We start from the raw sequence: 23,804 nt of genomic DNA on the forward strand, positions 1-23,804 counted from the left end.
TTTCTAGTACTACTCAAACCGGTATTGGCTTCACAGAAGTGAAAGTGATTAAATGCACAGGGTGCCTAGCATCATGGAGGCGGACACTGGTCACAGTCACTGGCAAACACACACAGATTTAAACATTAGCAACTCTCCTCAGCCTCAACACGCTCATCACAACCAGATGCCCAGAAAGAAGACAACTCAATTGCAGCGCAGCAGATCAGTGAAGAGATGGAAGCATTATGACTGTATTTCTGCACCGCTTGCTATTCTCATTTCTCTTACTACAGAGCTTTTGCCCTGTTCATCTGGACTGGAAATAAACCAAATACATCTGAACCTCCACAGGGAAGAGCAGCAGTCTGCTTAACATGCTACAGGAAACCCCTTTACTGTCAATTATGTTTTCTATTTTCTTTCTAGCACCAACTCTTTTTACAAGGTCAGGAATCTTCACACTTAAGGCTCACACATACTCTTAGCAGAAGTTCCTTCTGTCACCCCCACCCCACTGCAAATGCCATCATAAATTCAGTACAAACTGGCTCAGCAGGGAGGAATGCAGAGCAGAGTGAGGTAATGACTGGGAGAACACTGAAAGTAAGCATGAATAGGTAACACCACCTTTACTACTGTTCTCACAGCGTTAAGGTGCACAAAAGTTACTGTGGCCGCACATTCCCACTTTTTGCCACGTTTTTTTTTCCTGAAAAATTCCAACAGGGCTCATCATTTGGCTGAAATCTGGTGTGCCAGGAAGCTAAAGACCATTCATAACACCAACTCTAAAGCTGAATCACAGCACTACTCTTTCTCAAATATATTCTTTCTTACCATCTTACCTTATCAGTAATTGTTGCTATGTATCTCATGCACTCCGAGTCTGATGGAAACTGGTTTACTTCTTTCACTAGGTAGCGCACCACTTTCACATGACCCTGAAAAAGTAATTTCAAGGACGACATTTTACATCAGGCCAGCTGCTGCTGGTTTGCTGAAAAACACTTTAGCCCAAGGACTCATTGCAAAATATTTATTTTCAGCTCCTTCAAATGGGCCTCTCGCCACTTTTTTTTTTTTTTAAACCTTTACCACTTCCTATATTAGTGAGGGATGTTTCTTCATATTTATGGCAGAAAAGGTGGCAAGCAATTATAGTGCCCGTTGTCTGGTTGCCCTTACACCTGCCATACTTTTACATTCTTCTGCCTTTTATTTTTGTACTTTTCAAATGCCCAGCTCTGGCAACTTATTAGTTGCAGGCTCCTACCATCATTTGCAATTTTTCAAGTACTGCAGTGCTTGAATTATGCTCCTTGCTAACAACAATTACCTCTAGAGTCAAATCGGGCTAAGCTGCACTTTTTTTTTTTTGGTAAAAATGCTCATGCTCTCCTATTATGTAAGAAGTTTCCCCCGTTCCATCACATACTCCCCCTCTCTGCACAAATACACTGCAATTTCACCTCTCAGACACATGAGAACCAGCCTCAGTAAAGTGCCTATAAAGCAGATGTCCACTAGAATTTAACACAGGTATTATACAGGTGATAACACACATACCTATTTTTGAAGATTCAATGCCAAGTATGGGAATTAGCTGATGTAAATTTATATCTGCAGTTTCCATCAGCTATGTTCTATTTATAATAACTGTGCAGAGATGATTGAGACAACACTAGCTAAGACCAAAGCTAACTTCATAGTCTACCTTTCGAAAGGCTGCCATAAGAGGAGTTATTTTCCTGTTATCAGCAGCATCCACATCAGCTCCAGCTTGAACCAGCAGTTGGACAACATCTAGATGCCCTCCGTTTGCCGCCAACCACAGCGGAGTATTCCCCTTCTTGTTACGCACATCAATGTGAGCTCCTCTACAAAAACAAACACATCCAATCAAAACTCTGGACCAGATTTGCATTTCACGCATCAACTGGACGGGCCAACTGGACATACAACAAAAAAAATCCCACCAAGGTAAAATCCAATACTCGTTTTTACATCAAGCATATGCATTCACAGCGTGCTTCAGTTTCCGAAATTATATTTTTGCTTCTTCTGACGCTGTCAACAGCTTCAACTCAGCCTAAGAACATTTTTAATACTGTAAATCATGCTGTTTGTCAGCTGTCTCTGAAGCTTCTCTAATCACTTCATTAGCTCCCATCCATCAGTACACTGTATTCTTCATTAGCTTACTTAGAACTACTTACAACATTTCAATGGCAAGCCGAAAACCAGTGCTACTAGGACCTATCCAAAAGCTACCCGGGAAACACAATTACACTGAACATGCATTGTGATCAATCTAAAAAAAAGAAACCATTAAGACGTACGTTTTGTGTGAATCTTCTGCGTTTTGAGGACTTAACACTACCATCTGAAATGGCCATGTGTCATGATTATCAGTACCACATATGTAAATTTCAGGAGAAATTGTTAATTTCTAACATCCATAATTTAGTGACACAGGAAAAAAAATAATTAGTCCATTCGGGCAAAAGCAAGCACTCTGAACACCAAGGAGAACTTTGATCACTTTCGACAACTAGAAAAACATAGTAATGGTTGACAAACGCAGAACCTTTCCCCATTTCCTACCCTGTAGTGTATCTTGGGAAAGATTAGTCTAAGTAAGGCCATATTCAAGATGTTTTTCTTCAAGCAGCACACTTGCAAATACAGTACCTGCTAATGAGAAGCTCACAGAACTTGTAGTGCCCTTTGTCTGCTGCAATGGTTAAAGCTGTATCTCTTGAGGAAGGTACCGGAGGAGCATTTACATCTGCACCTTTGTCCAGCAGTACTCTGCCCACTTCTGCATATCCACCAGAAGCTGCTTCCATTAGTGGTGTGAGACCAGTCTAAGATAAGCAAGCAGGAAAAACAAGCAATTAGTTGGGGGCGGGAGGTGGCTTTTTACTTGAGCACCAGGTCAACTTCCAGCAACCAGCAACACATTCCTAGTTCCGGTGCATGGATTCCAATTGTTACCTGGCCAATTTCCTAACAGCTTAGCAACATTTTGAAGGTGAGCACATCTTCAGCTAGCTCGAGAAGAGCTTTCACTGAGCAGCAGCGCAGTGGTCCTCTGCTGCTGGGCAGCGCTAAGAGGGAATCAAAGCTCACTGCTGTCAGTTTCTCCAAACGAACCCAACCAACCTGGAAGGGAGGAGGATCATCAGCGTGAAGTCCTATAAAGTGCCTCTGTTGTTATTCAGATGATGCAAACCACATTTCCTACCTTCACTACGAGATCATACATTGCAACATCCAGAAAACACCTGACTAGGTCAAAGGGACACGTAACTTTAGCAAGAAGAATATCTAGCAGCCATCAGTACCCGGCAGGTCCTTTTGAGCTCCTCTGTGGCAACCATGAAGTACAGTGGAAAAGGAGAACAAAACGCCACATTTGTGGCGGGTCTCTTTTTGTTCCCCCTCAATATACTAGCCATTTTTCTAGTGAACAGCCTTTCCTCCCATTTAAAGAGCTGGGGTCAACTGAGACTCTCAAGCACACACCTCCCCTTTCAATTCTGCGTCACAACTGTGGATATAAGCAGCTGGTCAGACAGAAGAGATTAGACTATGAGCACAGCTAGGCCAAGATTCTAGCTATTTTTGAATATATTAAAACCTTCTGTTTTTATCAAGTTAACAGATTACTGTTCTTATGCTTGTAAGCACTGGAACATGAATTAGGGTTTCACAAGAAACACTTATTTTTTGATGAACTCTATAACCACCAAAATACTAGCCCTTAAGCGCAGCCATTATTTTTCTTTACAATACATGGTTCCGTTCGATCAACTGAACTAGAAGTCACCTTGCACAAAAGGCTAGAAAATCATCAGATGACCACAGAGAAGTGATCACTAACAGACATCTCTTTTTGGAGACTTATTCACCTATCTACTCCTTACCTTAGCTCTATGTTCCACATTAGCTTTTCTATCAAGCAGCAGACTAACCACTTCAGTTCTCCCTTGGAAACAAGCCAGAGTCAGCGCTGTATTCCTGTTGGTCTCTATCTGGGCATTTATATCAGAGCCCATGTCCAGCAATAGCTTGACAGCAGCAGTGTGCCCATTCATGGCTGCCAACATTAATGGAGAAATGCCCAATTTGCTACCAGTTCTGAAAAAGAGAAACAAAACCAAAACACCACTCTTTAAATCACAATCACATTTCTGAATAACAAAACTAGTGAAGGCAGAGTACTTATCCAAGACTGAAAAATCAGCTACAAAGCAACTATGACCCTATGAGAGGTTCTCTGTAGTAGCATTGCTTAGGTAAACTATTTGTACTTAGCGATACTATCCATGTTACCTTCAATTGCAGTAAATTTAAAGGCATCTCTTGTGAGGAGTATAACTTTTGCTTAGACTTCTCATTTGGCTTATGCAATGCGTGGCTGAGCTGTTTTGTACCTCCCAATGGATGCAAAAGCATTATATATATGCATATACACACAGAAAGCATTACATACATTCACACGCAGACAGAAAAAGCTTTCCTTAAACTGCACAGGGCAAACAAAGGGAAAAACAAACACGCACATCTCCACTTAACCCAGAACTAATTTCCATCCAGCAGACCAACCACAGCAAAAAAGAAAGATTCCTATCTTTGAGAAAGAAGACTGATGGTATGATATAGGACAGAAGTTAACAGAATACAGAGAGGGAGATGGAAGATAAGAGAGCATTAGAAACGCATAGTGAAAACCTTTCATTTCTAACTTGCAGGGGAAAAAAGCCTACTAGACATTAAACAATACATTGGTTGTGATCATGTGAGAGTAGTAAGATTTTGCTTCACATAGTTGTCAAGAAAGGCTTCTGGAAAGGGTAAAAACTCTGAACACTACAAAAACCATGAGAGAAGGGGTGAGAAGGGAACTTGCCTGGAATTTATTTCTGCCCCAGCATTTAGCAGAATCTTGATAATGTTCACGTAGCCACCAGAAGCGGCGAGGCTTAAAGGTGTGTAATCAGAAACATTCCTGTGCTCTTTGTTTGCCCCTCGAGCTAGCAGCAACTCCACCACCTGCAGTGTTTTAAGAAATAACATCTGGTTTTCTCCCGAACTTGCACATCTATCCAGGGCAAACGTTTTTGAAGCCTAAATATACCGTTGACATCTTCCAACAGTAAGAAAGCAGTTTCACTCAGTTGCTTCCCTACACTCCTCGCCTCCATGAACACATGAGGCTGCAACTGTGTTCCCAAAGTCACTGTAAAGCTTCCCTTAAAAATCAAATTGTGATTGCCCATTAACATGCTTAAACCTTTCACACCAAGCTGTGTAACACAGCAAGAAAAAACGGACATCTTTTTATGATTATTTCAGCCTTCTTTAAAGACTGACAAAACCAGAGATTCAGTTTGAATACGGTATACAATGCAGTCTAGCTTTCCATCCTCTCTCCCACGTTAATACTCAGTTTGCTATCAAGTTAAAAACTCACCCTCCAACGAAGCTGCAGAGCAAACAAGAAAGCAGTTGCATGCTTTTATCTTACACTCTTTATTTACACTAGTACATCGAACGGTATGTAGATTGTACACAGAAATGTCATGCAAGAGCCATCAGAAAAATTAACATTTGCATCCCTTGCTGATTTTCTCTGTACATCAACAAAACCAATGCAAGTACTTCTTACATTATTCCTTCCTTACACATTCATTTACAACCCAAACAATTCACAGCTTCCCATATTCTACATTAAGCTCATATTCTGTAATGAAGTTTCTGCAGAAACTTGAGAAGAAACAGAACTGTCTAGCAGCGTAAAAACAAGATGAACGCTGAGGTGAAAAGCCACCGTGTCATCTCCAGTACAATGTTTACTTTGCTCCACTTACAGCTTTTAAGTGTAAAACATGTTTAGATTAGACTCACACAACTGAAGCCAAGGACTTTTCAATCAGAGTATTTTCCCCTGATACCACAGGACAAACATACTGTCAAATACAAAAATTGGGATGGGAGGGCCTCCTGAATCATCTCGACTGCCCGAAGCCCAGTGTTTTCCCATCTTTCCCAGAAGAGGAAAGAAAATATGATGCATTCCTCTGAGAAATACTGTTTGAGAAACACAGATCAATCAAATCTCTAATGAAGAGATAAGCACAAATTCACTTGTGCTGTATGAGGCTGCTGGCCACAAGGGCTGCTATGACAGACTCGCCAAAAAGCAGGCCCTTCCCTTCACTGGGGAGCTGCGATTGTCATTGCAGCTAATGCCCTCAGTGTCTAGGGCCATCCACAAGATTTCAAAAACAGGCCAGCAGAGCTGCAAGTTTTCAGTAAGATTTTGTCTGTGAAAGTAATCACCTTTCAAATGCCACAGAATCACTGTTACGACAACCTGCAGAAGTGGAAGAGGTGACTCCAACCTCATTAATTTCCAGATGGCCACAGAGGAAGGTGATCCTGCACCAGATTACACAGCTTCCACTGTGGCTTTTGCAACCCAAATAATAGAAAAATTAACAGAATTATACGCTTAAGATTTGTAACAACCATTAGAAAAAAAAAAATCATCAAAAAGCAGATTTCATAATTAACAGTATTTCACACAACATTCAAAAAAATCTTCTCTCCATTCACTTTTGATTAATCATTTGAAAAATGTTTTTTGTGTTTTCGGCCAGAGACACTGGAGTCATCTGCAGTACTCCAATATCCTGTGGCCTATACAACAGAATCCAGTAGAAAACTCTCTTGGCTTATATACGGAACTGATCCGTGTCTAACTCCAGCTTCTCAACAAGAACATTCATCACATTCACTTTCCTATGTACACCTAATTATGCTGGTAAAAGCCCCATAATGACTCACTAATGATTACAGTCATGAGGTCATCTGCACAGCACTGGTCCAGCTTATAAAAAGAGAAAAAGCAGTCTATGACACACGTTGCAATATGGAACTCAAAACATGTGATGTTCTCTGCATTGTTTTTAAAACACACCATCCTGAAACAGAACAGTGAAGTAAGTTCACTTTAGCATACTGACACAAAACACAATCTACATCCTGCTTTTGAAGACTGAAGTTTTACTTCACCTCTTGTCTCCCTCCTGAACAAGCCAAAGACAAGGGAGTGTCCTTGGTTCTCTCAGACTGGGCTTCAATATCAGCTCCGTTATCCAGTAAGATTTCAACCACACCCACGTGGCCAGCTGTAGCAGCCAAAATAAGCGGAGTAAACCCTGAAATGAAAAAGGATGTTTGAAGAATCCACATTCATAGCTTAAACTGAAGTGACATAAAGTTAAACTGCCGGAAATGCAAGCTTCACATAAAGACTATGCTTATCGTGTATTTATTTCATGTGAAACACTGAAAACCAGAGAGGGCCTGTATTGCCATACTGAGATACCTACCTTTCTTGTCCCTGTGTTCAATATTAGCTCCTCTCTCTAGCAGTGTTTGTACTAGTTCTTCGTGGCCACCAGCACAAGCAAGTGTCAATGCTGTGTCATGATTACTCTCCGTCTAAAATAAACAGACATCATACACACAACCAGATAAGTATTTCCCTTCTCAAGTACAAGCCCCATCATACTGCATATTAGCCCAAGTACAACCATACCAGTGACAAAATAAAAAGCTTCTATAAGCTTAAGACATGTCTACTGATTACCTCACCGTTATCTTTTCTGTTCAAGTTCACAACAGGATTCTACCTCTCAAGTCTCATTGGGAGATTTGGGAACAAATCCTAAAAACTGAGCTTCTTCAGGAGCTGAGATCTCACTAGTGCTTTGCTAACTAGACTTCTTTACCACTGCTTGACTGTGACCTTTAGTTGGTCTAATGAAGGTAAGAATTCTCTCTTCAATTCTTAATCCTTCGCACAAATCACAAGGGGGAAAAAACCCCCATCTCACCACCACTGTCACTGAAGCCTCTGAACAGTACAGATCAGCTACAGTGAGTTCACAAATCACAGTAATCAAAAAAGAACAAAACAACCAAAAAAATACAGGAGTCTTTGAGCTTATGCTCTGCTTTTAAGTGTTTTCCCTTTAGAGCACTCATGCACTGTCTCCAAGTGAGCATTTCTAGTGGTAGACAGTTCTCAGTAACAGCACAGAGCCCTTATCAACACTGATTCTGCATATGAAACACTTGTAATGAAAAAATGTGCATTTAATTTCTCAGGGTTGCCAGGGCCCATACAAACGGCCTCCATACTATTTAAAAGAGCGACTTCGAGGACTACTGGCACTGTTAGTCACGGCACAGGGCCTGACTGAAACAACACTTCAACACCACTAAACACCAAAACCACAGAACACCCCGAACCCACACACACATATCTTAGCTACTATGAGAACTTAGTTTTACTTTACTCTATTATGACCCAGGGTAGCTGGCAACTTACTGCAACACTGATCTGCACTAGTGTCTACCAGCTAACAATGAGGCCGGTCGGGTTATGGCAGGAGCTCCTGGGCATGGTCACAGCAGAAACCAAGCTACGTGCCACAAGCAGCTCAAGTAGCCATGACTGGTTTTGAAGAAGTTTCTGTTCCTTTCTGCACAATAATCTCATGCCTTTCCTCTTCTCCACACTGCTGACATCTTAACCATGTTACATATGATCTAGAGCTATGCTTATACGCATGCTAGTTAGTACATGCATGACTTTCTTTTGCTGGCCAGCTACTGCAAGTCAACATAGAGTAGCACTTTCTAAAATTACTTTTGATACAGAAATGCCTTTCCTTTGATGGAAATGAGAGCTTGTATTATTTTCTCTTGTTAAAAAAGTTACAGAAATTACTACTTTCAATACTTTCACACTTCTGTCAAGCTGGGTGATCACTGGCCAACAACTTCAAGCACAACAGTGTGCAACATTTTAAGGCTTATTTTCGTCTTATGATAACAGGCCAGAAAAAAAAAAAAAATCTTAATTTCTGTCAGAAAACAACTTGACTGTTTTTCATACTTACTCCGACAACAAAGAAATAAGAAATAAAAGTGTTTAGTCATTCAAAGACCTTCTTTTTGTTCAGTGAGAGCACAGAGGAAAGTGGGTTGCAACTCTCCAGGGAGCTGTACAGGCTTTCTAAAAGCAGCAAATCAAGTGTCTAGAATGCAATTCATTATACAACAGAGCTGTTTACTATTGTTGAATTATTCAGGATGCAGAGGCAAAATAGCTTCGCGCATCTGTGCTGCAGCGACAACTGCAGGCTTACCTGCGCGTCGATATCTATAGCAGGGTAGATTGGTAGCATGGCTGAAGGAGAAATGATAGGACTCGGAGTTGGCGTCTGAGGTTGAGAGACAGAAGTTGCAATGCTGTGGGTAGGAGTGTTTGACATTGCAGATGCTCTTCCGCTCACTGCTGTTGAACAGAATAATTGCACTTAGTAAAAGCAAAAACACTTCAAATGTTTAATGTGACAATAAATGGACAGTGGGACAGAACTCCCACCAACAGACAGAACTCCCTAAAAACTTTATTTTCCACACATTTAACCCAATCTTTGAACCTTTAACACTTTAAATTTAGTAACTATGAAAAAGGTTAACTGTATTCAATCAAAGAAATAGGTAAGTATCAGATTGGCATGTTTTCTAGAAGCCTACCACAATTTTTTTTTTTTTTTTTCCAAAAAACAAAGATCTTTCGTACAACAAGTCAGCCATTATATGGACCAGGAGTTCCATACCTTTAGAAGCACGACTGCAGACTGAGTCCAATCAATGGGTATCTACATGATTTTTTTCTTAAAACGGTTTAAAGACTCTTATATAAAAGTCTGTCCAACCTTCACCTCCCATCGCCCCCAGCCCCCATAAACATAACAAAAAAGCAACAGCGCTAGCGTCAGGATGCTCACATGGCAGCATTTGTGGGAACCAGGAGCAGAAGCTTCTTAACAGCCATTTTGCAGCAACTTTGGTCAAGGTTGTTAGGATAAGCAAAAGATAATACTATTTTACAGTTTTTGACAGTGTATCAACATGACACAAAATAGCACCGACCGGCATACTTCCCTGAAATTTATTTCATACATATAATGTTTAGAAGTACAGAGCAAACTCAAATCTAAAAACACCTTTGTGGAAAAACTCCCATTTTCCACCTCCGCCCCCCGCCCCCCCCTTTAAAAGAACTCAATGTTTTTCTCCCTGACTTTCCCCCACCATTTCTACAGGTCTTTATCAGGTGTGACCAGCAAAGGAGGAAGTAAAGCACTGTACACTTCTGCTGTCAAGTGGACAAAAGCCCCTGTAACCACAAAATGGAAGAAATGCAGTTTCCACATATGTGAGGGTTCATCTAGCACACACCACCACGAAACCTTATGAAACATCAAAATAATGCCCCTTAATCCCCAACCTTCCAAGTCCTGTTCATTTTTCAAATGGGTCTAATGATCAGCCACGTCCCTAACTGCCAGCCACTGGTCATTAGCTCCTGTAATTTGCAGTGTTAAGTTTTTCAACAGATGCCACAGAAATTGTACCATAACATCCCAATTTGTTGTGTACTCCCTCCTCTGCACGGCAGCTATGTTTTTCATCCGTTACTATTTTAATTTCTGGGCTTCCTACACTAAATCCCAGCAAAGCAGCTAAAAAATGTCACAGAGAAACAAAGAACCCTCAACTTACGAAAAATATGATAAACCTCATATTTAAGAGTAAATCAAGATTCAAACTCCCTTGATGTTTATATTAAGAGTGCCTTTGGAAAACTTTCTCATCTTACAAGACAAATCAGTCAAATGGATTAAAAGAAACATATGGAAGCTAAGCAAAAATATTCTGACACAAGGTTGGCTTAAGGGAGTTCTGTACAGACGAGAACTACACAAAAATCGTAACAAAATATCATTCAGTGGAGCATCTCATTTAAACTCAGTCCTTGTTCTGACTGTAAATTAGAGAGTAAAACCCAAAAACACAACTTCAAATTGGTTTCATATAGAAGAATAAGTTCGCAGTTTTAACTCCTGCTCCCCTCTTACCATGTATGGCCATAACAAGTATTTTTGAAAAACTAGCATATTTACCTTCTTTTTGTAAGTTCAAAGAGGAAGTTAGAAGTAGCATAAAATAGTAATGGAATTATAAAGAATCATGATTCTTGACTCTCACATCTAGTCCAAAGGAACCTGATAAAGATGGTAAAACGGACTGGGAACTAGCCAAATATGCTGAACTCGGACAATATAAAAGGACAATCATCAAATAATCCACACAGGAGAAGAAGTTAACCCTGCTACAGTAGTACGTGTATTCTAAACATCTACTAAGAATTACTGCTGTAGGCCCAATATGGAGCTGGGGAGCATCTGCTCTGTTACAGGAGTCACTATTAAAGTTCTTAGATGGTAAAAAAAATAAGAAACCAAGGTAGTTAGGAAGGTCTCAATTCAGATTGAGTCTGGTTTTTTGTTGTTGTTTTTTTTTTTTTTTTTTAACACCAATGACATTACAATGAGGGGAATGAAAAAAAAACAACCAAATGCAAAAGAGACATGTTTAAAATCCAACAGCCCTCTTTCCACAAGGAAGAAAACCTTTATTGTACAACCCACACATCCATGTTGTTATGCATGCCAGTAGAGGAGAATATGCACGTTGACTTACAGTTCTCATATTAAACATATTTCCAGCATGCTTCAGCAATAATTCACAAATATAGTTCATATCCTACAGCACATTTCACTATGACAAGATATTAATTTTTATGGGTAATGACTTTGATTACATTCATTTCAATATCACCTGTGCAGAGTCCAAATTTGTAATGAACATGCCAAAGGCAATGAACATAACCTTTACAATGTCCAAAGAAAAATACTGAAAGTTTTCAACAAGTCAAAAAGGTTTTCACAATAGCCTTGAGCAGTGAGAAGAATAACCAGCTAGCTTCATCAAACCTAAATGCGCTGACCGCCAAAGGTTTCTTTCCCCTCTGCCTCTCCAGCTACTCTAATGGACCAGTGGCAAAACTTAACTAAAAGTATGTACTTCAACATTAAAACATCATTACTTCATGCCTGGAACAACAGAGTCTTCAGAGCTAGTCCACTACTAGAATATTTTAGTGTATACATGCCCTGGTACAGGACCAGCTACCAGTCTTAATCATGTTACAAAACCAGGTCAAGCTTCTCTGTCAGAATATACCACTCCAAGCACCATTTGACTGCTCTAGTCAAAGTCTTATATGTTTCTTTGGTTGTCAGACAACCAGTTTTGTGCTTACTGATATTAGCAGCATAGATGCTCTTCATATTGATTTCTTTCTGGACAACTCAACTTTCTCTTAGGCTAAATTAAAAAATAAAGTACACTCTCACAGCTGCTACCTTCTCCCCCATGCCCGACAGCCTCACCATCCAGAGAAGCATTTAGTTTACAAATGCAGCCTCAGTACTAGGGAAGGAAAGAAAACAGGCAAGCTGACAAACTAAAAAACCCGAAAACTAACACAAGATACATAACATTTGAGCCAACAGTCATTTTTTTCCTCACTGATCTGCACGTCCTAAATCAAAAGGTGAGTCTAGAAGAAAGCCTGACATTTTCAAAGGACATGGGGTTGTTTGCGCTGTTCAAGTTTGCCACTTCCTTCAACACTTTGTATTTTCAGTAAGTGCAAGATGTTACAGGAATCAAGCACCTTTTCAATCCCATTTCATCTTGATGTTGACCATTATGTTTCTTACTAGCGTTGTCTGATTGCGGGCACAGCACTGTTCTTATGCATCTATTCCTTATCTCCTGTAATGTCAACAGCACATGTATAAAAACTGTTTCACATCACAATGCAATAAGGCAAGATGAGGGACTAAAAAACAACCAGCACACACATTAGAAGTAATACATTAGATACCTCAGCTTTTTCCAATTTGTTTGAAGCTAACTCCACAAGCTTGTTCCCCTTCAGTTTCTCCTCCTCTGCCCCCACTTTCTCTGTAGTATCTTAAGATATTTAACACTACGTTCCTGTCTCACATGCTTAAAATCAATACAGAACACTTCAGATGCATAACATGCCTTGAATTACAAGAGTCAAAGTTATGTTCTGAATTCAAATACAAACACGCAGCATTGCATCTATGCACTAACAGCTCCATGGGTGAAACCTGAAAACCACACACCTACAGGCTTGACGATTACTAGTTATAGTCTGGAAGATGCACTGTCAGAGGCTCAGTCCAACACAAAACCACCTCCCTAGCAATAGGTGAAGTCTCTTAATAGTCCAAGGACAAAGGTCTAAATGCATTTACCAGCCATTTGCAAGAACAACATAACCAACTGCAGTCACAACAGCGCATAACAGCTTGCATCCTCGGTTTTCCGCGGCTCCTGCATGGGTTGCAAGTGGGACAGAACTTCCTGATTTTTCTGTGTTGCTGGTGCTCTATAAGTATTTTTTCAGTATTGAACTTCTGTGAAGAACTTACAGTCAGTCAATGCATATTCTTTCTTACATATTAATTTAGATAGTTACAGTTGAAATTGACTCATCCCACAAGGTAGCTTCCAGGAATTCGTTTTATCAAGTGCTTCAAGATTCCTGAAGTTCTTTGTGAGGATCTGTTATTGGACATAATCCTTTGAATAGTTACTACTTAAAAAAAGTCTGCTATTAAAAACGGAGGGTTTTTTTAGATCCTTAACACACCATTTAACACATGCAATGTTTTCATTCAATAGATGCATAACTAACCCTAAAAACTATTTGTATTCACTAGCCTCACAGCAAGCAAAGAACTTATCCAACATCTGAAGCTGAAGAGCAAACCTTTTGCTTGTCATCAATTCCAGTGGGATCAGAAAGGAGCCCCAATTTAAAATGGGAAGATTATTTACTAGTTTTTCCGCTTATCCTATTTCTTTCTTTTAAAAAACACAAAACACCAAACCCCTCAACTCAGTACCTTCTCTCACTGTTTCCAAGCAAATTGCGGAGAGCTCTGGCAATGCCAATTAGATTCTCTAACAGCTAGGAATCCCACTTCGAAGTCCCAGTCTCGACCTAGCATCAACACTTAACCTCTAGGGCAACACCCATGTCTTACATTCGTGTCTGACAAACACCAGCATTTGCACACGTGGCCTCGTTTTGAACAAGTATTTAAAATGGGAAAAATAAACTCATCATTTGCAGCTATGCACAGAGATGAACATTAGATAAAGTTTGCACAGTCAAGGTGAAGCTTTGTTCTTGTAACCAGAGCTGTGAGCCACAGCTCCGTGACGGAACTAAGCTCAGTTCATCTCAGAAACAGAGATTGAAATCCGTGGGAATAGTCTAGAAGGTTCCTACCAAAGCAATACACAAAGCCTCTGACACAATATTTAACTGCTCCTTAAATGCTTTGTGTTAAATTGAGCCCATTTCGCTTTCACACTAAATGTTGATGTGTGGATTTAAGCTGGCACTTAAGTTGTATACTCAGGTCTGTGTCTGCTCTCACTTAAAAAAACCAAAAACCAAAAAACAAACCTAAAATGAGCCACTTTACAGAAAAGCAAAGATGGAATTGCATCTGTACAGCTTTTAACAGACTTACCACAAATGCCTGCCAGAGCACAATTTGCTGGGGGACGAAGGGACTGAGAGTAGCCCTGCTGAGAAGGTCTTGGGGGACTGGCGGATGAAAGCAGGACGTGACCTGGCAATGTGTGCTCGCAGCCCAGAAAGCCAACTGTATCCTGGGCTGCATCACAAGCAGCATGGTCAGCAGCAGGTCGAGGGACGGGATTCTCCCCCTCTGCTCTGGTGAGCCCCCACCTGTCCAGCTCTGGGGCCCCCAGCACAAGACAGGGATGGACCTGCTTGAGTGGGTCCAGAGGAGGCCACGAAGACGCTCAGGGGGCTGGAGCACCTGCCCTGCAAGGACAGGCTGAGAGAGTTGGGGTTTTTCAGCCTGGAGAAGAGAAGGCTCCGGGGAGACCTTACAGCAGCCTTCCAGTGCTTAAAGGGGGCTACAGGAAAGGTGGGGAGGGACCCTTGATTGGGGAGGGTAGTGATGGGACAAGGGGTAACAGTCACAAACTGAGAGAAAGGAGTTTTAGACTTTTGACTCAAGTGCACATTGGAAATACCTGACCTTTCCTAAAAGGCATGCATGAGCATCTGGGTATATGGCGTATGACCTGAAATTGTAGATTCTCAAGATGTTACATGCAGTTTAACACATAACAAGTGTCCTAACTCAAAATTTAAGTTACATTTAAACACAACTGAAGTGCATCACACAGATTCTTTGCAAGTAACCAAGAACTGTAATTATCCCATCTCTTGAACTGAGTAGCTGGTATTGTTACATATCCCAGCAGCTCCACGTAAGAAAAATATTCACTATCAATGCATGATGGACAGTTTTATCTACTTTTTCATGCATCCAGTTGTTTTTTTTTTTTATCCAGTGACAGCTTCCAGTTGCTATGTCTAGGCTTCAACTCCTACACCAGAATCTCTGTAGCTCCTGTAAGTTTCAGCAGTGTTCAATGAGGCTCTGCCTGAACATCAGCTTACTGATTAGGTGCCTAATGTGAAAAGTGTTGTTCCAAATATTTTAAACAATCACCACGTGGTATTTTTAACCATTACCATATCTTCTGTTCCCTCTGCACCTTTACAGTACTCCATTGACTCTGACAGCGTAAGTACCACCAGCTCTGCACCTCTGGGCTAATGTGTTCCTGAAGACCTGCCTTTCCTCCTGCACATGCCCCCCAAACTAACATGCTTTACAAAGCAGACTTGTCAAAACAGACAACATTTTTTAAAATGAAAGTTCATCAGCTTAACCAAGAGCACCTCAGCAAATTTTCAGTGCATAACAACAGTTAATCTGTATTCAGCTAATTAATCAAAAACGAGTCTTTTAGCAACTCCTTGAACATGGAGAGTACAACTGAAGCGGGCGTAAAGGAAAGCAACACTAACTCGCATATCCAACGGTATTTAAAACCCACTTCATTCTTCTCTTTTACTACTCAAGGCCTTAAAGCACTGATGTCACTAGGTAAAGAATTTTCTGAAGTGATCAAGAAGAATTTGGTAAGGCTGAATTTGTTTATCGCTGGCAAAGCAGCCGTTTTTATGAGTAGACACTTTCGAAAGTCATCAGATTATCATCTTTTTTCCTCCGAACAGAAGTCAAAGACTCCAATAGGTAGACTATTCAAGGCCAAGCAGAGCAGCTCTCATTCAAAAGACAAGCCTACAGGTTCCTCACATGTTATAGGCTTGATGCGGTGCTATAGTTGCCCAAAGCCTATTCTGAGCTCTCCAAGTCAGCTCTTGGTTAGCTAGTCCTAAGTACTAACCAGTACTGTCAAGATGTAACGAACAGGCCAAACCAGAACTGTTAGGCCCTAGCACATCCCCCCTGAAACGATGAAGCGTTAAAAAAGCCACTTCCAACATACAAACCTGACAAGCAGGCACCAGTTAGCTCAGTAAAAGGAAAAGCAACCCTGCAAATTGAAAAGTTAAAACTAGTTTTCTGAACTCCTAAAGACAGGGATCAGTAAGCTAGCGGTACTTGCTGTAGAGCTAGCAGGAATACACAAATACACACACACACATAAAGAAGTGGACATACCCTCAACTGGTCAAGCAAATATTATACCTGCTCATAACAATATAAACCCACCTGCCATGATGTCATCCAGCGTGTCATTGAGCGTCTGAGCAGGGCTGGCTACCATTAACCCTTGCTGTGTTTCTGTCAGTATTCCTTGCCCCAGCCCTGCTAGTTGTGCTTGGCCCAATACTGGCTGTCCAACTATAACACCTTGCAGTTCTGTAAGATTTGCGATGGACCCTGGAGGTAAGGAACCTGCTGCCAGAGGCAAAGCTTGTGGCATCGCCAGAGGCTGAATTGGTGCAAAACCCGTCTGCGCAGCAGCTTGCTGAGGATCATCTTTAAGCAAGATGGGGTCCACTTGCTGTAATCGTGCATAGTCTCCCTCTGAGAGTTGTTCTCCTACCCCAACAGGAGTCAGTAGTCCCAGATGCTGGCAAGACTGTTGCTGCTGCTGCTGCTGGAGCTGAATTCTTTGCGCTTTTACCTCTAGATATTGCTTTTTTAGCTGCTGCTGAGTTTTCAGCTGTAACTCTCGCTCCACTTTCTGCAGTTCCTCCAAAATCTTTTGTTTCTTCTGAATTTGTTCCTCTCTCGTTTTGTTCAGCTCCTCAATCTTCTCTTTGGTGAGCTGGTCAGCGTGTGCCAATTCCAGGGACTGCAGCTGAGCGTTCTTCTCTATGGCTTCTTTTATCCTCTGCTCCAGCTCTGTCAACTTGCCCTGAGCCTCTTCTACAATGCTCTCTGGAGACTGATTGGTGATGTAACCCTGTACATCCTGGTTGTTTGCTGGCAAATGACTGCTGGACTTTTGTTTAGAAGCAGCTGTGTGAAAAAGAAACCCCCTCAGAACCAATGGAAGTGCATATGAATGGCATCCTCATTATAGAGCTACTGCTGGGATGCTAAATGGCCGGTTATGCACCAAGACACAGCACCCACAGAAGGTCAGCGTGTCCTGTAAGGCCCTCAAAGAAAAGCGTACCTTTCACTATCAATTTTAATACAGCAGTCAGATTGCAATTTAACAGTACAGATTACTGCGCATACATTCCAAATAACCCTGCACTACGTTGACATATTTACTCCAACAATTGTTACACTTTCGCCAAATGAAGCAATTGTCTCAAGAGCCGCTGTTACCAAGTGGTGCTACAGGATAAATGGAAACAAAAAGAAAGAATATGCTGTCTCCTTACTTGACGTTTTGCGCCTGGTATCGTGTTAAGACATAAACATATGGTTACAGCCCTGACAGCACGGCAAAAGCGATGCAAAAACATCTCGAGGGGCAGGTGACTTGCTCTAGGCCACCAGTTTTGCAAGTAGCTCGGCACAGTTTAGGAAGCACTACACTTCCTAGGACTACTGAATCCTTTCACTACAGGTATCCAGCTTTGCTCGGTTGACAAACAGCGCTAGAACCCAGAATAGTCATTTAGATTTAACATGACCTAACAGGGTATGTTTAGCCACTACATTTTATCCATAGCAGACATGATTTTGCCTGTGTCAAAACTCAGCTCTCTGCCCAGGCAAGGCAAATATTTCAGCCTTCCTGCAAGAACGAGTGATGGACTAATCCAATTCATCTTTTATGAAGAAGTCCACAGCAACACAGCTGACATGGTCTGCCATACGGTTGGAGAAGGAACAATCAGTTAATTTTGAAGGGCGAAAGGCAAATCAAAACTCAGGATTTGAGTCAGTGGAGGTGCCCAGTTTCTTCCAGTCATCCTTGCTGTATTTCCAGAACAATACAAGTGTACACACAGCATTAATTTTATGACATGCACGCCTGTATTTGCACTATCGCTGTTCCTTGATAAAAATTGTTTTGGAAGAGAATTCTTAAGTACAGAAAGCGTTAAGTGTCAAAATGGCAGTATCAAAATAGATGCAAATTTAGCCCTAGGAGGACCTGAGCCACATCAGACTAAGTATTTTATAGCACAAGAAATTCCGCCTTCAATCAAATTAGTCAAACCCACTCCGAGACTACTATCCTCAGAAAACGCAAGTTGTCAAATCAACTACAATATGGAGATTAACAATGTTTTCACAACTTCCATTATCAATTTTATATAGGCTTCTGGGTGACATTTTGCATTAGTCCAGTATGTCAGACTAATATGTATTTTAACATATTTACTTAGGCAGATTTCTTGACGCTTTATGATTACAGGGTTAGATGACTGATACTTCATATTTGGCCGATAAGCAAATCCTTAAAAAAAAAGTAAATTAAAATTGCAGTTTCCTTGACTGAATCCATAAACACTCTTCAGAGGAACTACTCTGCTAGAAGCGCAACCCTCTATCTTCTACCTAGGAAGGATATTTAGAAAATAAGCTCCAGAACTAAGACTGACCTTTATTTCTGATGGGAAGGGTTGTGGCGACATTAGCAGGGGGTTTGTCAGGCTCCTGGGGTGGGACGACCATGGGCAGCGCCTGCACTGGTACACGAGGAGCCTAAAATGTTGGATACTAACAGATTACTTTTCTCATACTCTAATCTAGTTATAATTCAATAGAAGGTAAACAAAACCTGTTAGCAAAGCAGACTTTAATGGTGACTAGCAACATTGAATACGCTTTTCTGAATGCTGAGTTCAGCAGTTAATCTGAGATCATCTGACTTCTATATACTTTGCATTTTTAAACTAAGAAATTACTTGCCAAACAATACTCATCTCGGCACGGTACAGTGCTATACTGTGGTAAAGCAAATACAAGCCACAACGGGCTACAAATTTAATTCTGAAGAGCAGCCTCATTAAAACAGACCTTTTCACTTCCTGGGGTTTTTTTTTTCCCCCCCATCATTTTTTTCCAATGATATTTATAGAGCAACAACGATGAAAGCACTACACGGTGATTCTCAGTCATCACCATTTTCACAACAGCTCGAAGTAACTTTTAGCATGTTCACCTACAGTTCAGTAGTTCATGAAATGATATGACACTCATCTTTAAACTTGAGTAAGCTGCAAGAGAAACGCAAAACAAGCCCCACAAATCCACTGATAACCAGCCTTTAAGTCTTACCCTATTTAAATCGTGGGATGGTGGGGTCAGCTGAGTAGCATCAGGCGGAGGAGCAGAAAGCAAGTTGTTTGGGTAATCTAGAAGGTAACAGACCACGCTGGTATGACCACCTTTTGCTGCCTCTATTAACATAGTTGATCCATCCTAAAGAGGCAAAGATCACAGTATTAGAAAAGAGCATCATCAAAACATGACAACACAAAGCATTTTGGGCCACACAACACCATATCTATGAAGACTGCTCTAATAAATATTCATTCCATTTGCATTAAATCCACATCTAAACTTAAGGCTCCATATTTCAAAAAAAAAAAAACCACCCAAAACTTTTTATTTTTCCTTCCTTACAATCTTAGTGCAACCTTTACATTCACAGCAATCAACAGACCTGCACTCCTCCTAACTCCAACTTCCATAAATACGTTCATGGGCATAATGCCTGCTTGTGGAAGTACCAGCTCTTGCATCTTCCTTCTATTTAAATCATGACTTGTTGGACCAGTGGCAGAGAACACAAAAGGAGCAAATTTGCTTGGAAATTGTTAGTTTTAAGATTAATAAAAGACCACTGGAGAGGAAAATAAGGCAGTTAAGTGACAAACCTTCAGTCTGTGTGTAGGATCAGCACCATGAGCTAGCAGTAACTCCACAACTGCCAAATGACCTCCAGCACAGGCCAGCGACAATACTGTATGATCGTTGTTAGCCGTGGTCCTATTCACATTGGCTCCTTGAAAGATACAGGGAGAAAGATTATTTAAAAAAAGACTTCAAACGGCTCTCCTCCACCGAAAGTGACAGGAAGTTAACTTTTTTCTTCAATATGAAGTCTTACAACTGATAAATTAAATCCAATGGCCAATTATTACCAATTATATATCATCGGAAGACCATTTAACACATGACAAAACAGAAAGCAATGCTACCAGGCCTAGCACTCCAAACTCACTGTTCAAATGGCTACGTCCTAAGAACAGAACAGGACAAAGCAGGTGAACCTATAGCTTTTAAATTTGCCAGAAATTGTGCCAAAGCTATGCCTCTTTAAAAACAAACAAACCCCACAAATGCCAATATCCAGTGCATGGATCCATGCATGTTAGCACCAACAAGCAGATTAATTAATTAGAGCTCTGCTTCTTTCCTCTACCATCTACAGAGGGAAAATTACAGCACTCTGAAAGCTTTAGACTAGTCCTGCTCCATAAAACGAAGGTACAGGAAAATCCCTCAGTATCAGCTCAAGAGAGAAAACAGCAATTCCAAGCTCTGTATCAACTCTATGCATTCAACAGTGATGTAAGGTTGGTGCTGATAGTTCTGACAACATAAGCAACTTATTGTCAAAACTGTGAAACAAACCAGCACCTGAAGTTCAACTTCTCAAAAGACAGTGCTCAAAAGCTGCATCAGGAGCATGCAGACACCCAGTAACCACTACTACTGCTGCTGCTTTTCCTAGGGATTATTTTTACAAGCAGATGCAGTCCCCACTAATCTCACCAGAAACCAGAGGTGATCATTACATGTCTAGTTTGAGGATGAATGAGCTACTTGAGTTAAAATATTTGAAACAAATCCAAGGAAGTTACGCTAGCACTGACACGTTCTTAACTTCAGTATTTCTAAGTGGGAAAACCAAAACTTTTTCACACTCTTACCTTTACTAATCAAGAACTGAACAGTGCAAACATGACCTGCCCTTGCAGCTTTCATGAGAGGAGTTCTTCCACCTTCTGATTCATGCTCCTACAGCAGGTAAAAAAAGGATTAAAATCAAAATTCAGAAGTCGCACATGTGAAAGGACACAATTCAGCCTTTCGTTTTTTTGACTGAAAAGACACTGGACATAGAAGATAGATTTTAGCGTTTCACAAACTACAGACATAAAAATTTACCTCACATTTGAACTGGATGTATCTTGCAGACTGCTGAAACTATCTACCTACCTTCATACAGGTCAGAATCTTGGACATTCACGCACATGGTGAGGGTTTTAGTTAAACAAAGTGTGTTCTGTCATGCTTAAATTCGCTTTTTGATAACGTACTGGTGTACAAGCCTACTGAAATGTAAACATCAATTTACCTCCATCATCTTAATTACGGCACACCAAAAAGATCACATCAGAACAGAACTATCAACTGTTTGCTGCATAAGAAATAGAACAAATTTGCAGGTACAAGTACTAACCCATAATCAGCTCAACAATTCAAAGCTGAATACCATGCACAGGACCACACATGACAACAGAATGACATCCCCCCTATTTCAAGCAAACTTGAATGGCTTGGAAATGCTTCAGACATCAATCGTTCAAGTAGTGTAACTGAACTAAGCATTTTCAGGTACTTAAACAGCCTAAAACAGACCAAAGAAGAGTCACTAATTCTCACTTAGTTAAAAGAAAAAGGTTAAAAGATAATTTGAATACAACTATAACAATTCACAGCAAACTCAGTTCTCAGCAGTGTGCACAGGACCAAAACTAAATAAATAAATAGCTGTTTATAGTTTTATTTCCTGATTACAGGTTTTTTAAGAAGGTAATGACTTACCAGATCTGCACCTGCCTGAAGTAAGACATCTGCTACATCAGTATGGCCATTTTCACAGGCATATGTCAGTGCTGTGTCACCTGTTGCTGTTGTTGCATGCACATTAGCCCCTGAAGCAGCAGTAACAAGTGCGTAAGTTTTATGAAGTTCAATACAGAAAATACGCAAGTCTTTTCATAATCCTTGCTAGCCCAGATAGAAAATTTTTAACCCCCCCCTTCAAATCCAGCATCCATGGAACTGACAACTTAATCATACTCTCGAGGAATAAAAAAAAATAAACTAGAAGTCAGTTTCAAGCGAATTTACATCAATATAATCTTCAAAAGCTAAATTAGGGTTCGACTAGAAAATTACTTCAGGTTCCACAAACCTTCGCAGTCAACTTCAAGAAGCTGCTAATGAAAATGTAACAAACAAGGAAGAAAAATATTTTTCTCTTAAGGTTACATTAAGTCTCCACAAAACTGTTGAAAACAAAAAATCACTCCATACCTGCAGCTAGTAAATATTTAACCAGCTCCAAATGACCCTCTTGAGCAGCCTCCATCAAAGGTGTGGAACAACCAAGCTCTATGTCAGCTCCTGCTTTAATAAGAAAATCGGCAACCTCCAAAAAACCTCCACAGCAAGCCAGAGTTAATGCGGTTTCTTGCGTCTCCTCTGTTTGAGCATTGATATTTGCTCCTTGAAACAAAACACCAAAACCACACATGTATCAGAAAACACTACGTACCAAAACCAGGATCAGCAAAGCCATTTCCTGATGCACAAGGCATCACCTTATTACATATCTCATTTCTAAAGCTGCAGAAAAATCACACTGTATCAAGGTAAAAGATTTCAACTTTATTTAACTACTCTGGAAACCCCTCTGAGGGCCTCTAAGCGCTGCTCTACAGCTTTTCAGCAACACCACCATCTCAAGATAGGCCAAGGCCATCGTGCAGAGTGCAAGTTACCCACACTAACCATCCACCATTTGATGTCCATCTGAAAAACGCAAATCTGTTCTGAAGAACAATTTGGAATGACCACTTACCAAATAAATGAGTAGAGCAAAGGGTATTTTGCTAAAAAAAAAAAAAATACCCCACCAAGCGTTCAAAAAAAGGGGGACTGTAGCTCAGAAGTTCTTGACTAAGCAAACAAAAGTTACCGTAACTTAGCCTTCCCCCCCCGGCCTAGCATATGCCAAAGCCTACTGAATTATGGTCCACGGAAGGCACCACAATACTTACCTTGACCAAGTAACAGTGCCACCATTTCTTCATGGCCTTCTCTAGCTGCTTCCATGAGTGGTGTGTATCCTTCATCATTTACCTCTTCCAAGTTGGCTCCACGTTCAATTAACAAAGCTGCCAGTTCGACATGCCCACCACAAGCTGCCAAAGTCAATGGAGACTCAAAAGAGTCAGCAGGCATGTTCACCTGAGCTCCACTGTCAAGAAGTAATCTTGCCACTTCCACATGGCCATCCTAAGAATTAAAAAAAATGAGCTCAAAAGACCATCAAAAGAGAAAAGCTGCTCCTCTTCTCCAAAGCTTTAAGTAGTCACCGACTCAAATTCCCTCAGAAGACCCAGAAAGCAATGAGTAAAGAAGTCC

At 40.8% G+C, this 23,804-nt stretch overlaps 1 protein-coding gene across 1 annotated transcript in view; it reads right to left on the reverse strand.

Moving 5' to 3' along the window:
- Window positions 1–23,804, reverse strand: part of ANKRD17 (ankyrin repeat domain 17) — an 89,704-nt gene that overhangs the window by 13,787 nt on the left and 52,113 nt on the right. The window contains exons 8-23 of the mRNA XM_086464420.1: window positions 23,438–23,675; window positions 22,692–22,883; window positions 22,197–22,306; window positions 21,299–21,386; window positions 20,240–20,367; window positions 19,638–19,781; window positions 18,959–19,061; window positions 16,656–17,411; window positions 9,213–9,361; window positions 7,386–7,497; window positions 7,066–7,211; window positions 4,898–5,040; window positions 3,912–4,125; window positions 2,674–2,849; window positions 1,697–1,859; window positions 828–923 (exon numbers count right to left, since the gene is read on the reverse strand). Of these exons, the coding sequence (XP_086320546.1) occupies window positions 828–923; window positions 1,697–1,859; window positions 2,674–2,849; window positions 3,912–4,125; window positions 4,898–5,040; window positions 7,066–7,211; window positions 7,386–7,497; window positions 9,213–9,361; window positions 16,656–17,411; window positions 18,959–19,061; window positions 19,638–19,781; window positions 20,240–20,367; window positions 21,299–21,386; window positions 22,197–22,306; window positions 22,692–22,883; window positions 23,438–23,675 (2,958 nt within the window). The remainder of the gene's footprint in view (window positions 1–827; window positions 924–1,696; window positions 1,860–2,673; window positions 2,850–3,911; window positions 4,126–4,897; window positions 5,041–7,065; window positions 7,212–7,385; window positions 7,498–9,212; window positions 9,362–16,655; window positions 17,412–18,958; window positions 19,062–19,637; window positions 19,782–20,239; window positions 20,368–21,298; window positions 21,387–22,196; window positions 22,307–22,691; window positions 22,884–23,437; window positions 23,676–23,804) is intronic.

Source organism: Leptosomus discolor, chromosome 4 (genome assembly GCF_034619465.1).
Source record: "Leptosomus discolor isolate bLepDis1 chromosome 4, bLepDis1.hap2, whole genome shotgun sequence".
NCBI lineage: Eukaryota > Metazoa > Chordata > Aves > Leptosomiformes > Leptosomidae > Leptosomus > Leptosomus discolor.